Raw genomic sequence first — 15,908 nt, forward strand, 5'->3', positions numbered from 1 at the left:
ACAAACAAAAACCAAGAAAGTATGCTTTTTAAAGATACCAGCACGAAAGAAACTTCAAAATGGTGTACTTCAGGCTGGAGAAACATGACCCATAAGGAATAGCCAGAGATATAAAAAGGAATGGTGAGAGTCTTAACAGTTTGAATAAAATAACAATAATAATCATAGTATCTACATTATCATTAAAGAAAAGAACTAAAATATTGACTACCGAAAGCTTATAAATTGCTAGGGGTGGTGATTAGAATTTAGGTCAACACAGGAAGGAAGGTTAATGTTGTTTTACTCTAAACTTGGGAACTAGCCAACCTTTTTATCCCTACCACTCACTTTTGTACCTGTTAGTAGTAAAATTTTCTAACCGCCCACCGGTTCCACAGTAATGGTGATTTATAAAGTAGGGAAGTAACTTTACTTTATAAAATTCATAAAGCAGAGTTATAGCAAGTTAAAGCATAGAATAATAATTACTTAACAAGTACTTTATGTCAGATTTTTGCTAAGTTTGGCAGAATAAATCTTTATTAAACAACTTACTATCGTTAAATCTTTTTATTTACACTTTGGTTGCTCTGGTACCACCCACCATGAAAGCTGGAACGCCCACTAGTGGGCAGTAGGGACCAGGTTGACTACCACTGCTCTAAACTGTCAAGCTCAAATGCATGATAAAAGCCTACTTCTTGGAACTAGCCTGGAGCAACAGATAAATTAATTTTAAAAATTTTAAGACAGTAAAAAACAGAAAACTGCAAGTTCTTCAGGGGGCAGGGACCATGTCTGCCTCACACACCACTGTGCTGTGAGCTCCCAGAGCACGTGATGTAGGTGCAAGGACTGGAACGCTCTGCTAGCAGTGTTTTTATCTAACTAGTACGACACTAAATAATTTGCTTCCTTCTTCTTCTCTTTACTTAAACTTTTATATATAACATTCATATTGGTCCAAGTAAACTTTATTTAAAAGGAATTTCCCCTTCCTCCTTTCTATCTTTCCCGCCCCTTATGTAGCCCAGAACCCACAAACAAGGCCCAGACTCACCATCTTTTAAGAGGTGCACGTCATCCTCACGTATGTCCTTCAGGTTTATCCTCGCAACTATCAATCCTAAAGACAGGAGAGAGGTAAAGTCCTGCCAGAATTCCTGGACAGCTAGGCCGCCCCTTTCCTCAGGCTCAGTAGTGAACAAGGCAATGTGTATACCAGTTTAGCAAGAACTGTAGCTAAGGGATGCCTTGCCACCTGCATGTCAGTATCCTAGTGAAACAACAAGCCTCAGAGCAACTGTCACCCAGGAAAATATTGTCAGCAGGTGACAAGTACAGCATGAACCAAGGATGTCAAGCTTCACGGGGTTTCTACACCAACAGAAAGATGGACAGAGGGCACAAAGCAATTAATTTGCCAAAATAAAATATGCATTGCCAATAAACGTAGGAAAAGATATTTAACTTTGCTGCTGATAAAATGAATCGATCAAAACAACAAGCTTCTCTGTTTTACCTATCAAACTGGAAATAATTTGAAAACATATTGCACAGAGTTAGAAAATGTCTGGAGAAATGGATCCTCAAATCGATACATACTGGTGACAATAGAATATGACTAACTTTTTAGAGGGCAGTTTGGCAACAAGCACCAAAATCCTTAAAATTTTGCTACCCTCTGGCCTCAGCATTTCTACTTTAAGACATTTTTTATGTTTACTTTATTGATTTTTACAGGGAAGAAGGGAGAGAGGAAGAGAGAGACAGGAACATCTGTTCCTGTATGTGCCCTGACCGGGAATTGAACCAGCAACCTCTGTGCTTCAGAGTGAAGCTCTAACCAACCGAGCCATCTAACCAGGGCAAGACATTTTTCTTGTCTGACCACGTGGTGGTGCAGTGGATAGAGCATTGACCTAGGATGCTGAAGACCCAGGTTGAAAACCCTGAGATCCCCGGTTTGAGCTTGGGTTCATCTGACTTGAGCATAGGCTCACCAGCTTGTGTGTGGGATCATAGACATGTCCCTTTGATCACTGGCTTGAACCCAAAGGTCAATGGTTTGAAGCCCAAGATTGCTGACTTGAGCAAGGGGTCACTAGCTTGCATGGAGCCTTATGATCAAGTCATGTATGAGAAGTAATCAATGAACAACTGAAGTGCTGGTACTACTATGAGTTGATACTTCTCATCTCTCCCTTCGTGTCTGTCACTGTCTCACTCTCACTAAAAAGAAATTTATCTTAAAAAATAATTACGGTGACATGCAGCAATTAACCACTATGTGCCAGGAAATAAAAACAAAAGATGAGGCCCTGGCTGGTGGCTCAGCGGTAGAGCGTCAGCCCTGCATGTGGATGTCCCGGGTTCGATTCCCAGCCAGGGCACACAGGAGAAGCCTATCTGCTATTCTCCACCCTCCCCCCCCTCCTTCCTCTCTATCTCTCTCTTCCCTCCTGCAGCCAAGGCTCCATTGGAGCAAAGTTGGCTCAAGTGCTGAGGATAGCTCCATGGCCTCTGCCTCAGTCACTAAGAATGGCTCCATTTGCAACAGAGCAATGCCCCAGATGGGCAGAGCATCGCCCCCTGGTGGGCATGCTGGGTGGATCCCGGTCGGGTACATGCAAGAGTCTGTTGCTCTGCCTCCCTACTTCTCACTTCAGGAAAAAAATACCAAAAAAAAAAAAAAAAAAAGGAAAGATGACACAGTCTCAATATTTTAAGAATAAAAACTGGTTCTGTAAATCCATCTATGTAACAGAATATTATATAGTCATTAAAAATCATGAAGAGTATAGGCCCTGGCCGGTTGGCTCAGTGGTAGAGCGTCGGCCTGGTGTGCGGAAGTCCCGGGTTCGATTCCCGGCCAGGGCACACAGGAGAAGCGCCCATCTGCTTCTCCACCCCTCCCCCTCTCCTTCCTCTCTGTCTCTCTCTTCCCCTCCCGCAGCCAAGGCTCCATTGGAGCAAAGATGGCCTGGGCGCTGGGGATGGCTCCTTGACCTCTGCCCCAGGCGCTAGAGTGACTCTGGTCGCAACGAGCGACCCCCGGGAGGGGCAGAGCATCGCCCCCTGGTGGGGCAGAGCGTCGCCCCTTGGTGGGCGTGCCGGGTGGATCCCGGTCGGGCGCATGCGGGAGTCTGTCTGACTGTCTCTCCCTGTTTCCAGCTTCAGAAAAATACAAAAAAAAAAAATCATTAAGAGTATATAATACATGTATTTATGATACAGATGTGTACCATAATTTGTATTTTTTAAAAGCGCTATATGTGTGTAGTGTGTGGGGTAGGGGCATATTTTCAAGAAAGAATTCTAGGATGTTAATAGTGGTCAAATCCAAATGATGGAATATTTGACAATATTGATTGTCTTCTTTTAGCCAACCTGAATATTTTACACTCTCTAACATTAACACATACTGTTATAGTAGTTTAAAACAAAACTATTTTGTAAAATCCAAGAGGTTCCAGTTGAAGCAATAGTTCTCTTCCTCTCAAAGCAGATTGCAGAGTCAGGACAAAGGCCGGTAACTTACTCTTCCTCCCTAGACCTTTCTACACAAAATTTGAGGTCTGATCACAGGACCACCTTTCTAATAAATCTGAGCTGTGAGTGGATGTGACCAGCTCCATCATACCATGGTTTTGGCTTAGCCCTTTAGCAAAAGGTCAGGAGGGCTTTCTTGCTGGAGAAGAGGGAGGAACCGACAGGAGGGACCGCCTTACCTATGAAGTTGAGGGCAGCTGCCTGCAGGAAGGGCTCAGTGCTCGTCAGGAAGCCAAAGCTCTGGAACAGTAACTCCCCCAAGAACTGCGTTTTGCATGTGCTGACCTGTGGAGTCAAAGATGAGCAGTGCTGATTAGGAGAGGAGACTGCTGGGAACTACTAGAGACCATCCTGCAGCCATGTCCTTCCAACCCTGTCCACAAGCAGCATCAGTTTCTGTCTTCAGTCAGCTTAAATTGTGTGAACCGGTACACTCAGACACCACCACTCCCAGCAAAAGTGCAGACTCAGCAGCACGTATAAAGAGACTGTTCTCCTTGATATCAACGTAATAAGAGAGAAATGACTGCTGTTGAGCCAGGAGACCCAGGTTTGAATACTGACCCTGAAACTGGCTTCAGTTTTCTCACATGTAGAGTTGAATTAAAACCCACCCAACCTACCTTACATAACTAACTGTAAGGCTCCAACGGGATAACACATTGAAAAGTGTTTTGCAGCCTGACCAGGTGGCAGTGCAGTGAATAGAATGTCAGACTGGGATGCAGAGGACCCAGGTTCTAAACCCCGAGGTCACTGCCTAGAGCGCGGGCTCATCTGGCTTAAGCACAGAATCACTCCGCTTGAGCCCAAAGGTCGCTGGCTTGAGCAAGGGGTCATTTGGTCTGCTGGAGCCCCCCGGTCAAGGCACATATGAGAAAGCAATCAATGAACAACTAAGATGCCACAACAAAGAATTGATGCTGCTCATCTCTCTTCCTGTCTGTCCCTATCTGTATCTGTCTCTCTCCGTCTCTCTCACGAAAAAAAAAAAAAAAAGTGCTTTGCAAACTGAAAAGTGCTGTACATAAGGCATCCAAATTCATATTAGAATTACTCATGTTAGACTGTAGTCTACTTGCTTAGCCCTTAAATGTTTACTTTCAGCCAGCATTCCTGATCTCTGGCCTGCTCCTGACTTCACAGAAGCCACACACCCTTAATACCAGGACCTGAAGCCCTGGCGACTCCTGCCTGTGTCTTCCCATCACCTCTTACCAAAAGGGCCTATTCCCATTGCCATCTGCTACACTCGCATGACGTTCCTAGCCTCTGAAGGCAGAAACTGGGATGCTAGGAAGATCAAAGATAGATAACCAGGGACTGGCATCCCAAATGTGGGTTCTTGGTGTTTGCTGATGATAAAGAATGAGAAGGAAAAAAACAAATACATCTTCTGAGAGCCCTCTTTTCTTTACCCAACCAGCGAGACACTGAGTTCCTAACATGAACACTGTGACCCGGCTTCTGCAGAGACTCTCACCAGGTACTTGCAGAGTTTCTCTAGCACCAGCATGGGATCCTTAATGCTGGTGTCCCGGAATAATCGTATGAGTGGTGACCAGCCCGTCACTTTGCTCCATTCAATCAGGGCCTCTCCACAGGCCTGTGGGATGGAGACAGAAAAATCCTCAAAGCCTTGCTCCCATAACTCGGTAGAACCAGGCCAGATGCGAAGTGGAAGACCATGAAGCTAGCCCCCTAGGGGATCCGCTGGGGTTAGTAGCTGGGATCAGGTGTGCAGGGGGTCTAGCTCAAGTCAAGGGATATAAATAGCTTCAGTGAGCAGAACCATATCAGGCTAAGACTGACGGCCCCCACGAGAGGGTACAAGCAGTCAGATCCAGCTCCGAGGACAATACCGAAGAACTGGGTAGTGTATGCAAACCCAAACTGGACTTGTCAAAGAGGACCAAGGGGAAGGGCAGAAAGGGGTTCAATCAGGCTGAGGTTGGCAGGACAGAGGTCACCAGTAGTACCTTCACCACCTCAGTGTTGTTATCCTGAAAGTTAAGTAGAAGCGGTACCAAAATATAGTGCATCTCTTCACGGAGGACATGTTTACGACTAAACTTGCAGACGCGAGAGAGCATGCGGCACAGGGCAGAGACGGCTGTGATCCTCACTGGGTCACGCTCCTGCAATGACAAGCAAAACGGAGATAAGGAGGCTGTGGTTTCCCTCTGGCCCTGCCTGGCCTGGCTTCCATACTCCCACACTTCATTTCTCCTGTCCAAAGGACACTGACAGCGTGATGTTTACATACTGTAAAGGCAACATGACTTGTGTATGAGCAATTCTATTTTCCCCCCTACAGATAGTAAGTTAATATGTAAAGGCACAGTGCTAGGGAAACCAAGAGAATAATTTTAATTCTGCTAGAGACCGTATCTATAGCCTGTAACTTTATTCTCTTCAGAGCATGTCACTCAAGAATGCCAAATTTAAAGAATAAATATATAGATATCCCAGTTATGCTCTAAATAAAATTATTTAAATCTTTATTAGCTTGTGCTAATTAACAGTGATCCCAAAGAACTAAACTTTATACTCTTTCAGAGTATATTATATATTAAATGTACAAATACTCATTAAGCACCTATCATGAGCTAAACACAGTACTAAAAAACAGACATGATGTGACAAGATTGTCTCTGAATTTATAAGATACACAAAACAGACACTTTTAACAAGTTGAATATATACGTTATTTTTTGTGATTTGAATCATCACAAAGAGAGTGATGATTCAATAATGACAGTACTTTAATTAAAACAAAACCAAACAGAATCCAAGACAGCGGTGGAGCAGGTGGAACTTACACTCACCTCCTTTCAAGACCAAACTAGAATTACTATTCAACCTGTGGGTCCACCCAAGCCGTTTCCAGTAACCTCTCCATGCAAATAACTTCTCTTGCCTCACGCTTCAGACTTTTCTTAAACCTCTCAAACAAGCACCATCTGGCCTCTGCATATCCTGTACCACTGCTAAGTGGCCCCAGGCCGGGCACTAGCAGAGGCAGGCCTTCGTTCACAGTTTGGTCTCTCCTGGGCATCTCCAAGAGCAGTGAAAGTAGCAGCCATCTGCAGATTGCTCTATAGCTCATGCTGCATGGCCCCAGGCAGGGCACACATAGGTGGTAGTTGACCGTGAACCTCCCACGAGGCCCCAGACCCAGTTTACCCAGTGGACGATTTCAGACCGTGTCAAATTACTACCCTACCACCTCCACGAGCGACACACTGAAGAGGCTGACTTGGCCAGCACTAAGATTCAAGTCTTGCACAAAGGTTCTCTATTGGTAGTTGCGCCAATCCTCATAGTTGATCGACCTCAGAGTTAGTCCCTCCCAATGATGCCAACAGCAGTCAAGGCTCAAAACAACAGGACAGTGTACCCAGCCCAACATGGGCGCAGCTGGAGAGCCCAAGTCGGGTGACTTTGGAGGCTGTGCCCCTGGGCCCTCACAACACCCACTATACAAGGCCACGCTTCCAAATCTGGGAGATGTAGCTGCCCTACCTAATACATAGAAACACACATAGGGAAGAAGCCAAAGTTCAGAGAAAATGAAACATGTCCCAAAGGAAAGAACAAGAGAACTCTCCAGAAAAAGAATGAAATGAAATGGAGGCTACCAAACGACCAGATACAGGATGCAAAGAAAGAAGTGCTTATAAGGATGCTCAAGGAACTTAGAACTTTAACAGCATGTAAAAGGACATAGAAATCATTTAAAAAATTCAGAAATGAAGGATACACTAACTGAAATAAACAGTAATTTACAGAGAGTCAACGGTAAAGAAGATGAAGCCAAGAATCAAATCAGCAACTTGGAACACAAGGAAGCAGAAAACACCCAACCAGAACAGCAAAAAGAAAACAGAATCCAAACAAATGAAGACTGGCAGTAGCCTCTGGAGCAACTTGAAGCGTACCAACATTCGCATCATGGGGCTGCCAGGAGAAGAGAGAGAGATCAAGGAACTCAAAACCTATTTAAAAAAATAATAACAGAAAACTTCTCTAACCTGGGGAAGTAAATAGACACACAAGTGCAGGAAACACAGAAATAGAAACTTTGCAAGCCACAAGGGAGTGGCAAGAAATTAAAATCGATGAGAAGCAAGGACCTACGACCAAGATTACTCTCCCAGAAAAGTTATCGCTTAGATTTGAAGATTACCTAAAGAGCTTCCCAGACAGGAAACAGCTGAAGGAGTTGATCACCACCCAAGTATTATAAGAAACGTTAAAGGTTCTTTTTGAAGAAGGAGGAGAAGCCTGACCAGGTGGTGGCGCAATAGATAGAGCATCGGACTGGGATGCGGAGGACCCAGGTTCGAGACCCCGAGGTCGCCAGCTTGAGTGTGGGCTCATCTGGTTTGCGCAGACTCACCAGCTTGGACCCAAGGTCGCTGGCTCGAGCAAGGGGTTACTTGGTCTGCTGAAGGCCCACAGTCAAGGCACATATGAGAAAGCAATCAATAAACAACTAAGGTGTCACAACGAAAAACTAATGATTGATGCTTCTTATCTGTCTCCGTTCCTGTCTGTCTGTCCCCATCTATCCCTCTCTCTGACCCTCTGTGTCTCTGGAAAAAAAAAGGGGGGGGAGGAGGAAAGAGATAAAAAATATAAACAATAAAATAACCATAAATATATATCTATTAATAAATAAAAAGATAAACAAGCAGAATAGCAACAGACTCACATACCAAGAACATTTTGATTGATGTCACATGGGAGGGGGTTGGAGGGTGAGTGAAAAAGGTGAAGGGATTTATAAATACAAATTGGTTGTTACAGAATAGTCACGGGGATGTAAAAGTACAGCATAGAGTACACAGTCAATAATACTTTACAAACTATGTATGACATCAGATGGGTTCAAGACTAACCAGGATGAATAATTAGTAAATCATATAATGTCAAATCACTGGTCTATACTCCTGAAACTAACAGAATAATATGTCAAGATTAATTAAAAAATAATTAAAAGTAATCACCACCCCCCAAAAAACATCCATGCTGAACAACAAAGAGAAAGATGACTGAGAATGAACAGAATCTTGCAACTTATGGAACAAGAACAACAGGTCCAAAATTTCTGTCATCCAATTCCTATAAAGAGGTAAAGAGGGACTAAATGGAGGAGTCTATAACCAAGGATCACAGAAGCCACAATGAGACTGGTAGGAAGGGTGGAGACACAGAAAAGGGCTGCCTTACTCCCAGGAGTGAGCAGCAGCACAGGTTCTGGAGAGACTCTCACTGCGGGGAGGTTGGCCCTGAGAGGTGAGAGTCCGAAGCCCCAGGGAGGGCACCCCAGCCTAGAGCCCCAGACTCTAGAAGAGGATACCACATAGCATTTGGTGGTGAAAAGAGCCGAGATTTCTGTCTGTGAGAAAGAGACAGAGCTCTTAGAGATGCAGGCTCTGTCTTAAAGGGCCAGCACAGAAAATCTCATTCTCAGCCACTCACCTAGGCTCCAATGAAGAGAGGAGGACTGAGAGGGCTAGATGTATGTGAGGAGATTGTGAAGTTGGTGGCCCAGGAAGAGACACCACGGGAAATAGCTACTGGAACCCCTGTGCGGAGTCACTCACAAATACTGCAGTCACCATCTTTCTTGGGTGGAGAGTCCCCTCTGTGTGGCATCAGCCTTGGGGAAAGCAACTGCTCCGCCCTAGGAATCTCTCTTGCCCCACCCTATGTAGCCTGGGCTGTTCTGAGAAGTAACCTAGGAAGCAGGGGGCACGTCAGTGACTCAGTTTTCTGGCACTGAGGCTGGAGCTCCCTCCTCCCCCACAGATGCTCCCGAGTCTATGACGGGTGCTTCCACCTCACGGGAGACTCAATAGAATCTGTCCTGACTGTAAGCAGACCACGTCTCTTGTCTCACCCACCGGACTCCTGGAGGCCACACACTACTGAGGTCTGTGGAAAAAGTCTGGACAGACTGACACGTGCAGCAGAGCCACAACTACCACCCTTTCTGATCCCTGAGTTGCCCCAGGCTCTAGACTCTATCAGACGTTTTATTTCAGTGGCTGAGCCCAATAAGCAGCCAGTAGACAGAGGTTGCAGGAGGTGGGGATCTCAGGAAACCCTGGCCTTTTGGGGCCTTCCCCCAGGACCAGTGTGGGTAAAAGGCAGCCTAGGTGTGTGGCTTGGTATTTCCAGGTGCACCTGGGCCCAGAAGAGGCAACCACAAACTCTAGATTGTTTGTAGCTCCAAGAAGATTGCTGAGAGCCAGTCATGGGCAGTGCCCCCCCACTGGTCTGCACCAGGTTCCCTTCACGGAGACCCAGGGCTGGCACATCCAGAGGCCACATGGAGAGATCATTGGTTCAAAACCTAATGACCTCTGCTGCCAAACCTCATCTGCCCTAAACCACCAAGCATGCAACCAGTAGAGGGGTTGGTGGGGTGAGGCCAGTCTGACCCCACACTGCAGTCTTTCAACAGGAGACTCCATGGGAAGACCATGCAGCTGCAAGAGGAGGAGCAGCTGAAAAGTGGAGGCAAATCTTATTAGGATTGGGGCTTTTACCAAGCTGCTGTCAACTCTAAGCAGGAGGAAGCTGATCCTTATATGAAGTTGGGCCCCTTCCACACTACCCAGGAACAGAAAATGCAGACCCAAACAGCAAACAGAGCAGTAGTTGTTGATAGTTAGCCCACAGCAAGTTAAAAACAATGGCTGACACCAACCCAAGACCCAGAACCAACACAACTAGTAGTGCGTGGCAGACAGCACTAATGCTAAACTCAGCGAGCTACATAGCAGCAATATATTTGCTGATTTATCTCCACAGGCAAATGAAATAAAAGACAGGATAAACAAATGGGACTATATCAAACTAAAAAGCTTTTGCACAGCTAAAGACAATATGAACAGAATAAAAAGACAAACTACACAATGGGAGAATATATTCGACAATTCGTCTGTTAAGGGGTTAATAACCAAAATTTATAAAGAACTTGTAAAACTCAACACCAGGAAGACAAACAATACAATCCAAAAATGGGCAAAAGAAATGAATCGACACTTCTCCAAAGAGGACGTACAGATGGCCAATAGGCATATGAAAAAAAGCTCAACATCATTAATCATTAGAGAAATGCAAATTAAAACCACAATGAGATATCACCTTACACCAGTCAGAATGGCGCTCATCAACAAAACAACACAGAATAAGTGCTGACAAGGATGTGGAGAAGAGGGGACCCGCCTGCACTGCTGATGGGAATGCAGACTGGTGTAGCCACTGTGGAAAACAGTATGGAGATTCCTCAAGAAATTAAAAATGGGCCTGACCAGGCAGTGGAGCAGTGGATAAAGCGTCAGACTGGGATGCGGAGGACCCAGGTTCAAGGTTGCCAGCTTGAGCGCGGGCTCATCTGGTTTAAGCAAAAGCTCACCAGCTTGGACCCAGGGTTGCTGGCTCAAGCAAGGGGGGTTACTCGGTCTGCTGTAGCCCTATGGTCAAGGCACATATGAGAAAGCAATCAATGAGCAACTAAGGTGTCACAACGAAAAACTGATGATTGATGCTTCTCATCTCTCTCCATTCCTGTCTGTCCCTCTCTCTGACTCACTCTGTCCTGGTTAAAAAAAAAAAAAAAAAAATTAAAAATGGAACTGCCTTTTGACCCAGCTATCCCACTTTTAGGAATATATCCCAAGAACACTATAGCACTGTTTCAAAAGGAGAAATGCACCCCCATGTTTATGGCAGCATTGTTCACAATAGCGAAGATCTGGAAACAGCCCAAGTGTCCGTCAGAGGACGAGTGGATTAAAAAGCTTTGGTATATACATATACTATGGAATACTACTCAGCCATAAGAAATGATGACATTGGATCATTTACAATAACATGGATGGACCTTGATAACATTATACTGAGTGAAATAAGTAAATCAGAAAAAAACTAAGAACTATATGATTCCATACATAGGTGGGACATAAAAATGAGACTCAGAGACATGGACAAGAGTGTGGGGGTTACGGGGTGGGGGGGGAGGAGAGGGAGAAGGTTGGGGGAGGGGAGGGGCACAAAGAAAACCAGATAGAAGGTGACGGAAGACAATTTGACTTTGGGTGATGGGTATGCAACATCATCAAATGTCAAAATAACCTGGAGATGTTTTCTCTGAACATATGTACCCTGCTTTATCAATGTCACCCCATTAAATTAATAAAAATAATAATCAATTTAAAAAATAACACCTTCCTTGAAACAAATGAAAAGGAACATACAACAACCCAAAAACTATGGGACACAGCAAAAGCAGTCCTGAGAGGGAAGTTCATAGCATTAGAGTCATACCTTCAGAAGAAAAAACTCAAATAAACAACCTAACCCTGCACCTACATAAAAGAACTAGAAAAAGACCAACAAATAAAGCCCAGAGGAAGCAGAAGGAAAGAAATAATAAAGATCAGAGTGGAAATAAATGACATAGAGGCTAAAAACAATACAAAAGATCGATGAAATCAAGAGCTGGTTCTTTGCAGCGGTAGAGCGTCGGCCTAGCGTGCGGAGGACCCGGGTTCGATTCCCAGCCAGGGCACAGAGGAGAAGCACCCATTTGCTTCTCCACCCCTCCGCCGCGCTTTCCTCTCTGTCTCTCTCTTCCCCTCCCGCAGCCAAGGCTCCATTGGAGCAAAGATGGCCCGGGCGCTGGGGATGGCTCTGTGGCCTCTGCCTCAGGCGCTAGAGTGGCTCTGGTCGCAACATGGTGACGCCCAGGACTGGCAGAGCATCGCCCCCTGGTGGGCAGAGCGTCGCCCCTGGTGGGCGTGCCGGGTGGATCCCGGTCAGGCGCATGCGGGAGTCTGTCAGACTGTCTCTCCCTGTTTCCAGCTTCAGAAAAATGAAAAAAAAAAAAAAAAAAAGAGCTGGTTCTTTGAAAAGGTAAACAAAATTGAGAAACCTTGAACCAAACTGATCAAGAAAAAAAGAGAGAGCCCAAATAAATAAAATTAGAAATGAAACTGAAGAAGTAACTACTGAAACCACAAAAATACAAAGGACTGTAAAAAAATACTATGAACATTTTTATGTCAAAAAGTTGGACAACCGGTCCTGGCTGGTTTGCTCAGTGGTAGAGTGTTGGCCCAGAGAGGGGAGGTTCTGGATTCAATTCCCAGCCAGGGCACACAGGAGAGGCCCATCTGCCTCTCCACGCTTCCCCCTCTCCTTTCTCTCTACCTCTCTCTTCCCCACCTGCAGCCAAGGCTCTAATGGAGCAAAGTTGGCCCGGGCACTGAGGATAGCTCCATGACCTCTACCTCAGGCACTAGAATGGCTCCAGTTGCAACGGAGCAATGTCCCAGATGGGCAGAGCATCGCCCCTTAGTGGGCATGCTGGGTGGAACCCGGTCAGGTGCATGCAGGAGTCTGTCTCTCTGCCTCCCCGCTTCTCACTTCAAAAAAATACAATAAAAAATAAAAAAGGGGGAAAGGAATTGAATAGACACTTCTCCAAAGAGTACATACAGATGGCCAATAAGCCTATGAAAAAATGTTCAATGTCACTAATCATCAGAGACAGGCAAATTTAACCCACAATGAGATACCACCTCAAAACTTCCAGAATGGCTCTCATTAACAAATCAACACACAAGTGCTGACAAGGGTGTGGAGAAAAGAGAACCCTCCTGCACTTCTGGTGGAAATTCAGACTTGTACAGCCACTGTGGAAAGCTATTATTTCTTCAAAAAATTAAAAGTGGAACTGCCTTTTGACCCAGCTATCCCACTTTTAGGAATATATTGTAAGAATCCCAAAACAGTGACTCAAAAAAAGATATGCACCCCCATTTTTTATGCACCCCCATTTTTATCGCAGCATTGTTTACAATAGCCAAGATCTGGATACAGCCCAAGTGTCCATCAGTGGATGAGAGGATAAAAAAAGCTGTGGTACATACAGTATACACAATGGAATACTATAGGGTCATGAAAAAGAAAGAACTCTAAACTTTTGTGAGTTTGAGTTCTTGGAGATGATTATGCTAAGTGAAATATGCCAGGGAGAGAAAGACAAATATCAGATGATCTCACTTGTATGTGGAATCTAATGAACACGGTGAACCGAGGAACAGAATAGAGGCAGAGACGAGGTTATGGGGAACAGAGGGACAGCAGTCAGAGGTGGGGTGAGGGGACAGGGTCAGAGAAGGTGAAGGGATTATATATACATAACACACAGATACAGATAACAGGACAGCAAATCCCAGAGGGAAGGGGGGAGGGGGAAAGAGGATAAAGGGGGCACATTTTGGGGGGTGAAGGAAGATGTTATATTGAGTGGGACACCTGAATCCAAATTAACACAATAAATTAAAATTTTTAATAAAAATATTTTAAAAAATAAAAGCAACAACAAAAAAAGAGGTACGGAATGTGGCGCTGAAACAATTGTGAAGAAATACGGGCTAGGCTGGCTGCTGGGTCCTGCTGCTGCTGTCAAAAGGATGCTCAGCAGAACTGTCCCACGACTCCACCCACCCACCCCGCATCCTGAGACCACACCGGGGAGATGGCCTCTGAGTGCAAGTTGCTGATGAAATATGGTAGGTCGCACTTTTTATGATAAGAAAGTTAGGAAGTGGTCCACAAGAGAAGAAGTCAAGAAAAGAAAGAAGGCTGTCATGTTTTTGTCTCTGTACAGACAAAGAGTACATCATTAGAGAAGAAGGCAAGAGATCTTGGTTGCAGATGTTGATGTAACCATAATGGGTCCTTTTCAAGCACTTTGTGGGGATGCTTCCTGAGAAAAAAATTGTTGCTATACTTTGTATGATGAAAGCTTTGAAACCAAAGAATCCAGAAAAGAGGATCTGATGGGGGTTTGGGGGACAGGAGGGCACCAGAGCCAGAACCGTACCTCTGAGAAGTAAAATGATCTAGGCGAGCTCCAAGGATGTGATCGAAAAGAAATCTCAAGGCATAAAACGCGAATGTCAAACAAATGGGCCCAAGACCTCAATCAGGCTTCTACTGCTAAAAAGCTAAGCGCGATTCTCAATTGTAGTTTTTGAAGGATGCCCTGTGTAGATCATTGTTCAGTGCCTCAAATCAAAAACTTCCATGTTTAATGTTATCTTGCTGTGTAAATAAAGCAAATATGTTTAAGCCAGGGACTCAAGAAGAGTAAGCGATCTTGGCATCTGTTAGAGTAAATGGTATGTTCTATAAACATGTGCAAACAGCCCTAAATAAATTAAAAATCTGAAGTTAAAAGGAAAGAAAGAATGGCTAACAACTTTCCAAGTTTGGTAAAAGACAGAAACTCTGTAAACCCCAAATAGGCTAAACCAAATTCATTCTGACACATCCTAAACTGCTGAAAATTAAAGACAAATGAGAAGCAAATAAAGGCATTTTCAGACAATGACTGAAAGCATTTACTATTAACAGACCCTCACTGAAGAAGCCACAAAGGAAGAAAAAATAATCTAGGAGGAGGAGACAGCTATTAAAAGGAAAGGTAAACAAAGAAATTGTAAACACATGAGTAAATCTAAACAAGGATTGAGTGTATAAAATAACAATGATGATGTTAAAGACCAAATTTGGAGATTTTAAAAGAATGTAAACTAAAATATTAAAAAAATATTAATATAAGAAACGGAAGAGTGTAATCAAAGTTAAAGCATTCTAAGGTTCTTATATTGTTTGGATGAAGGACAGAAATTATCTTTAGGCTTTAACTCAAATATACGTGTTGGATCTTTAAAGTAACTGAAAAATAGCAGAATTAGATATCGAGCCTGTCATCATGTGCCATCATCTTAGAGATGATGAAACTGATACAAAGATAGTTCAAATCTAAGGTTCAAAAATTAAAAAGTTAAAGACGCCAGAACAGAAGTGATGTAAACATGCATCTCTGATGTCAAGTTCCTTTAGCTCAAACATTCCATGATCTGTAAGGAGGGCGAGACATGGAGTGGACTGAAATTGATCCAGAAAATTCAAATTTCTGAGCCTTTCAGTTCTCCTTACAATGCTCCTAGCATTCTAGAGTGCTGGTGTTATTTGGAAGGAAGGCAGAAGTCATGAGTTCTTTCCCCACTCCTTAAGTTTGGAGGAGAAGATCCTTCAAGTCAGAACAAATTTCATAGCAACATGTCGCTTTTTTCCTTCAGTGGCTCCTTCAGGGAACTTGTGGTTAGAGAGTAAGAGGATGACTGCATGCTACATCTGTATGAAATAGGGAATGAATTCTGGACCTGACCAATGCACTACTTCAAGTAGCCAAGTCTCCTTTTCCTGCCTCTCAGTGATTGCAGCCTTCCCACCACAGCCCCATAGCCCTGCCCCAACCCCTTCATTCAGCTGTCAGGGGT

General features: G+C 44.3%; 2 protein-coding genes and 1 non-coding gene across 3 annotated transcripts in view; 1 reads left to right on the forward strand and 2 right to left on the reverse strand.

Annotated features, from left to right (window-relative positions):
* Positions 1-15,908, reverse strand: part of LOC136395739 (calcium/calmodulin-dependent protein kinase kinase 2-like) — a 1,028,348-nt gene that overhangs the window by 417,023 nt on the left and 595,417 nt on the right.
* The window catches only part of LOC136395733 (maestro heat-like repeat-containing protein family member 7), a 49,337-nt gene that overhangs the window by 3,351 nt on the left and 30,078 nt on the right, over positions 1-15,908 (reverse strand). Inside the window, exons 16-19 of the mRNA XM_066370987.1 lie at positions 5,514-5,672; positions 5,018-5,140; positions 3,714-3,819; positions 1,043-1,108 (exon numbers count right to left, since the gene is read on the reverse strand). Of these exons, the coding sequence (XP_066227084.1) occupies positions 1,043-1,108; positions 3,714-3,819; positions 5,018-5,140; positions 5,514-5,672 (454 nt within the window). The remainder of the gene's footprint in view (positions 1-1,042; positions 1,109-3,713; positions 3,820-5,017; positions 5,141-5,513; positions 5,673-15,908) is intronic.
* On the forward strand, positions 2,787-2,862 carry TRNAT-GGU (transfer RNA threonine (anticodon GGU)). Its single transcript has one exon. It is a non-coding gene; the product is annotated as a tRNA-Thr (tRNA).

The sequence above is a fragment of the Saccopteryx leptura genome, chromosome 2 (assembly GCF_036850995.1).
Source record: "Saccopteryx leptura isolate mSacLep1 chromosome 2, mSacLep1_pri_phased_curated, whole genome shotgun sequence".
Taxonomy (NCBI): Eukaryota; Metazoa; Chordata; class Mammalia; order Chiroptera; family Emballonuridae; genus Saccopteryx; species Saccopteryx leptura.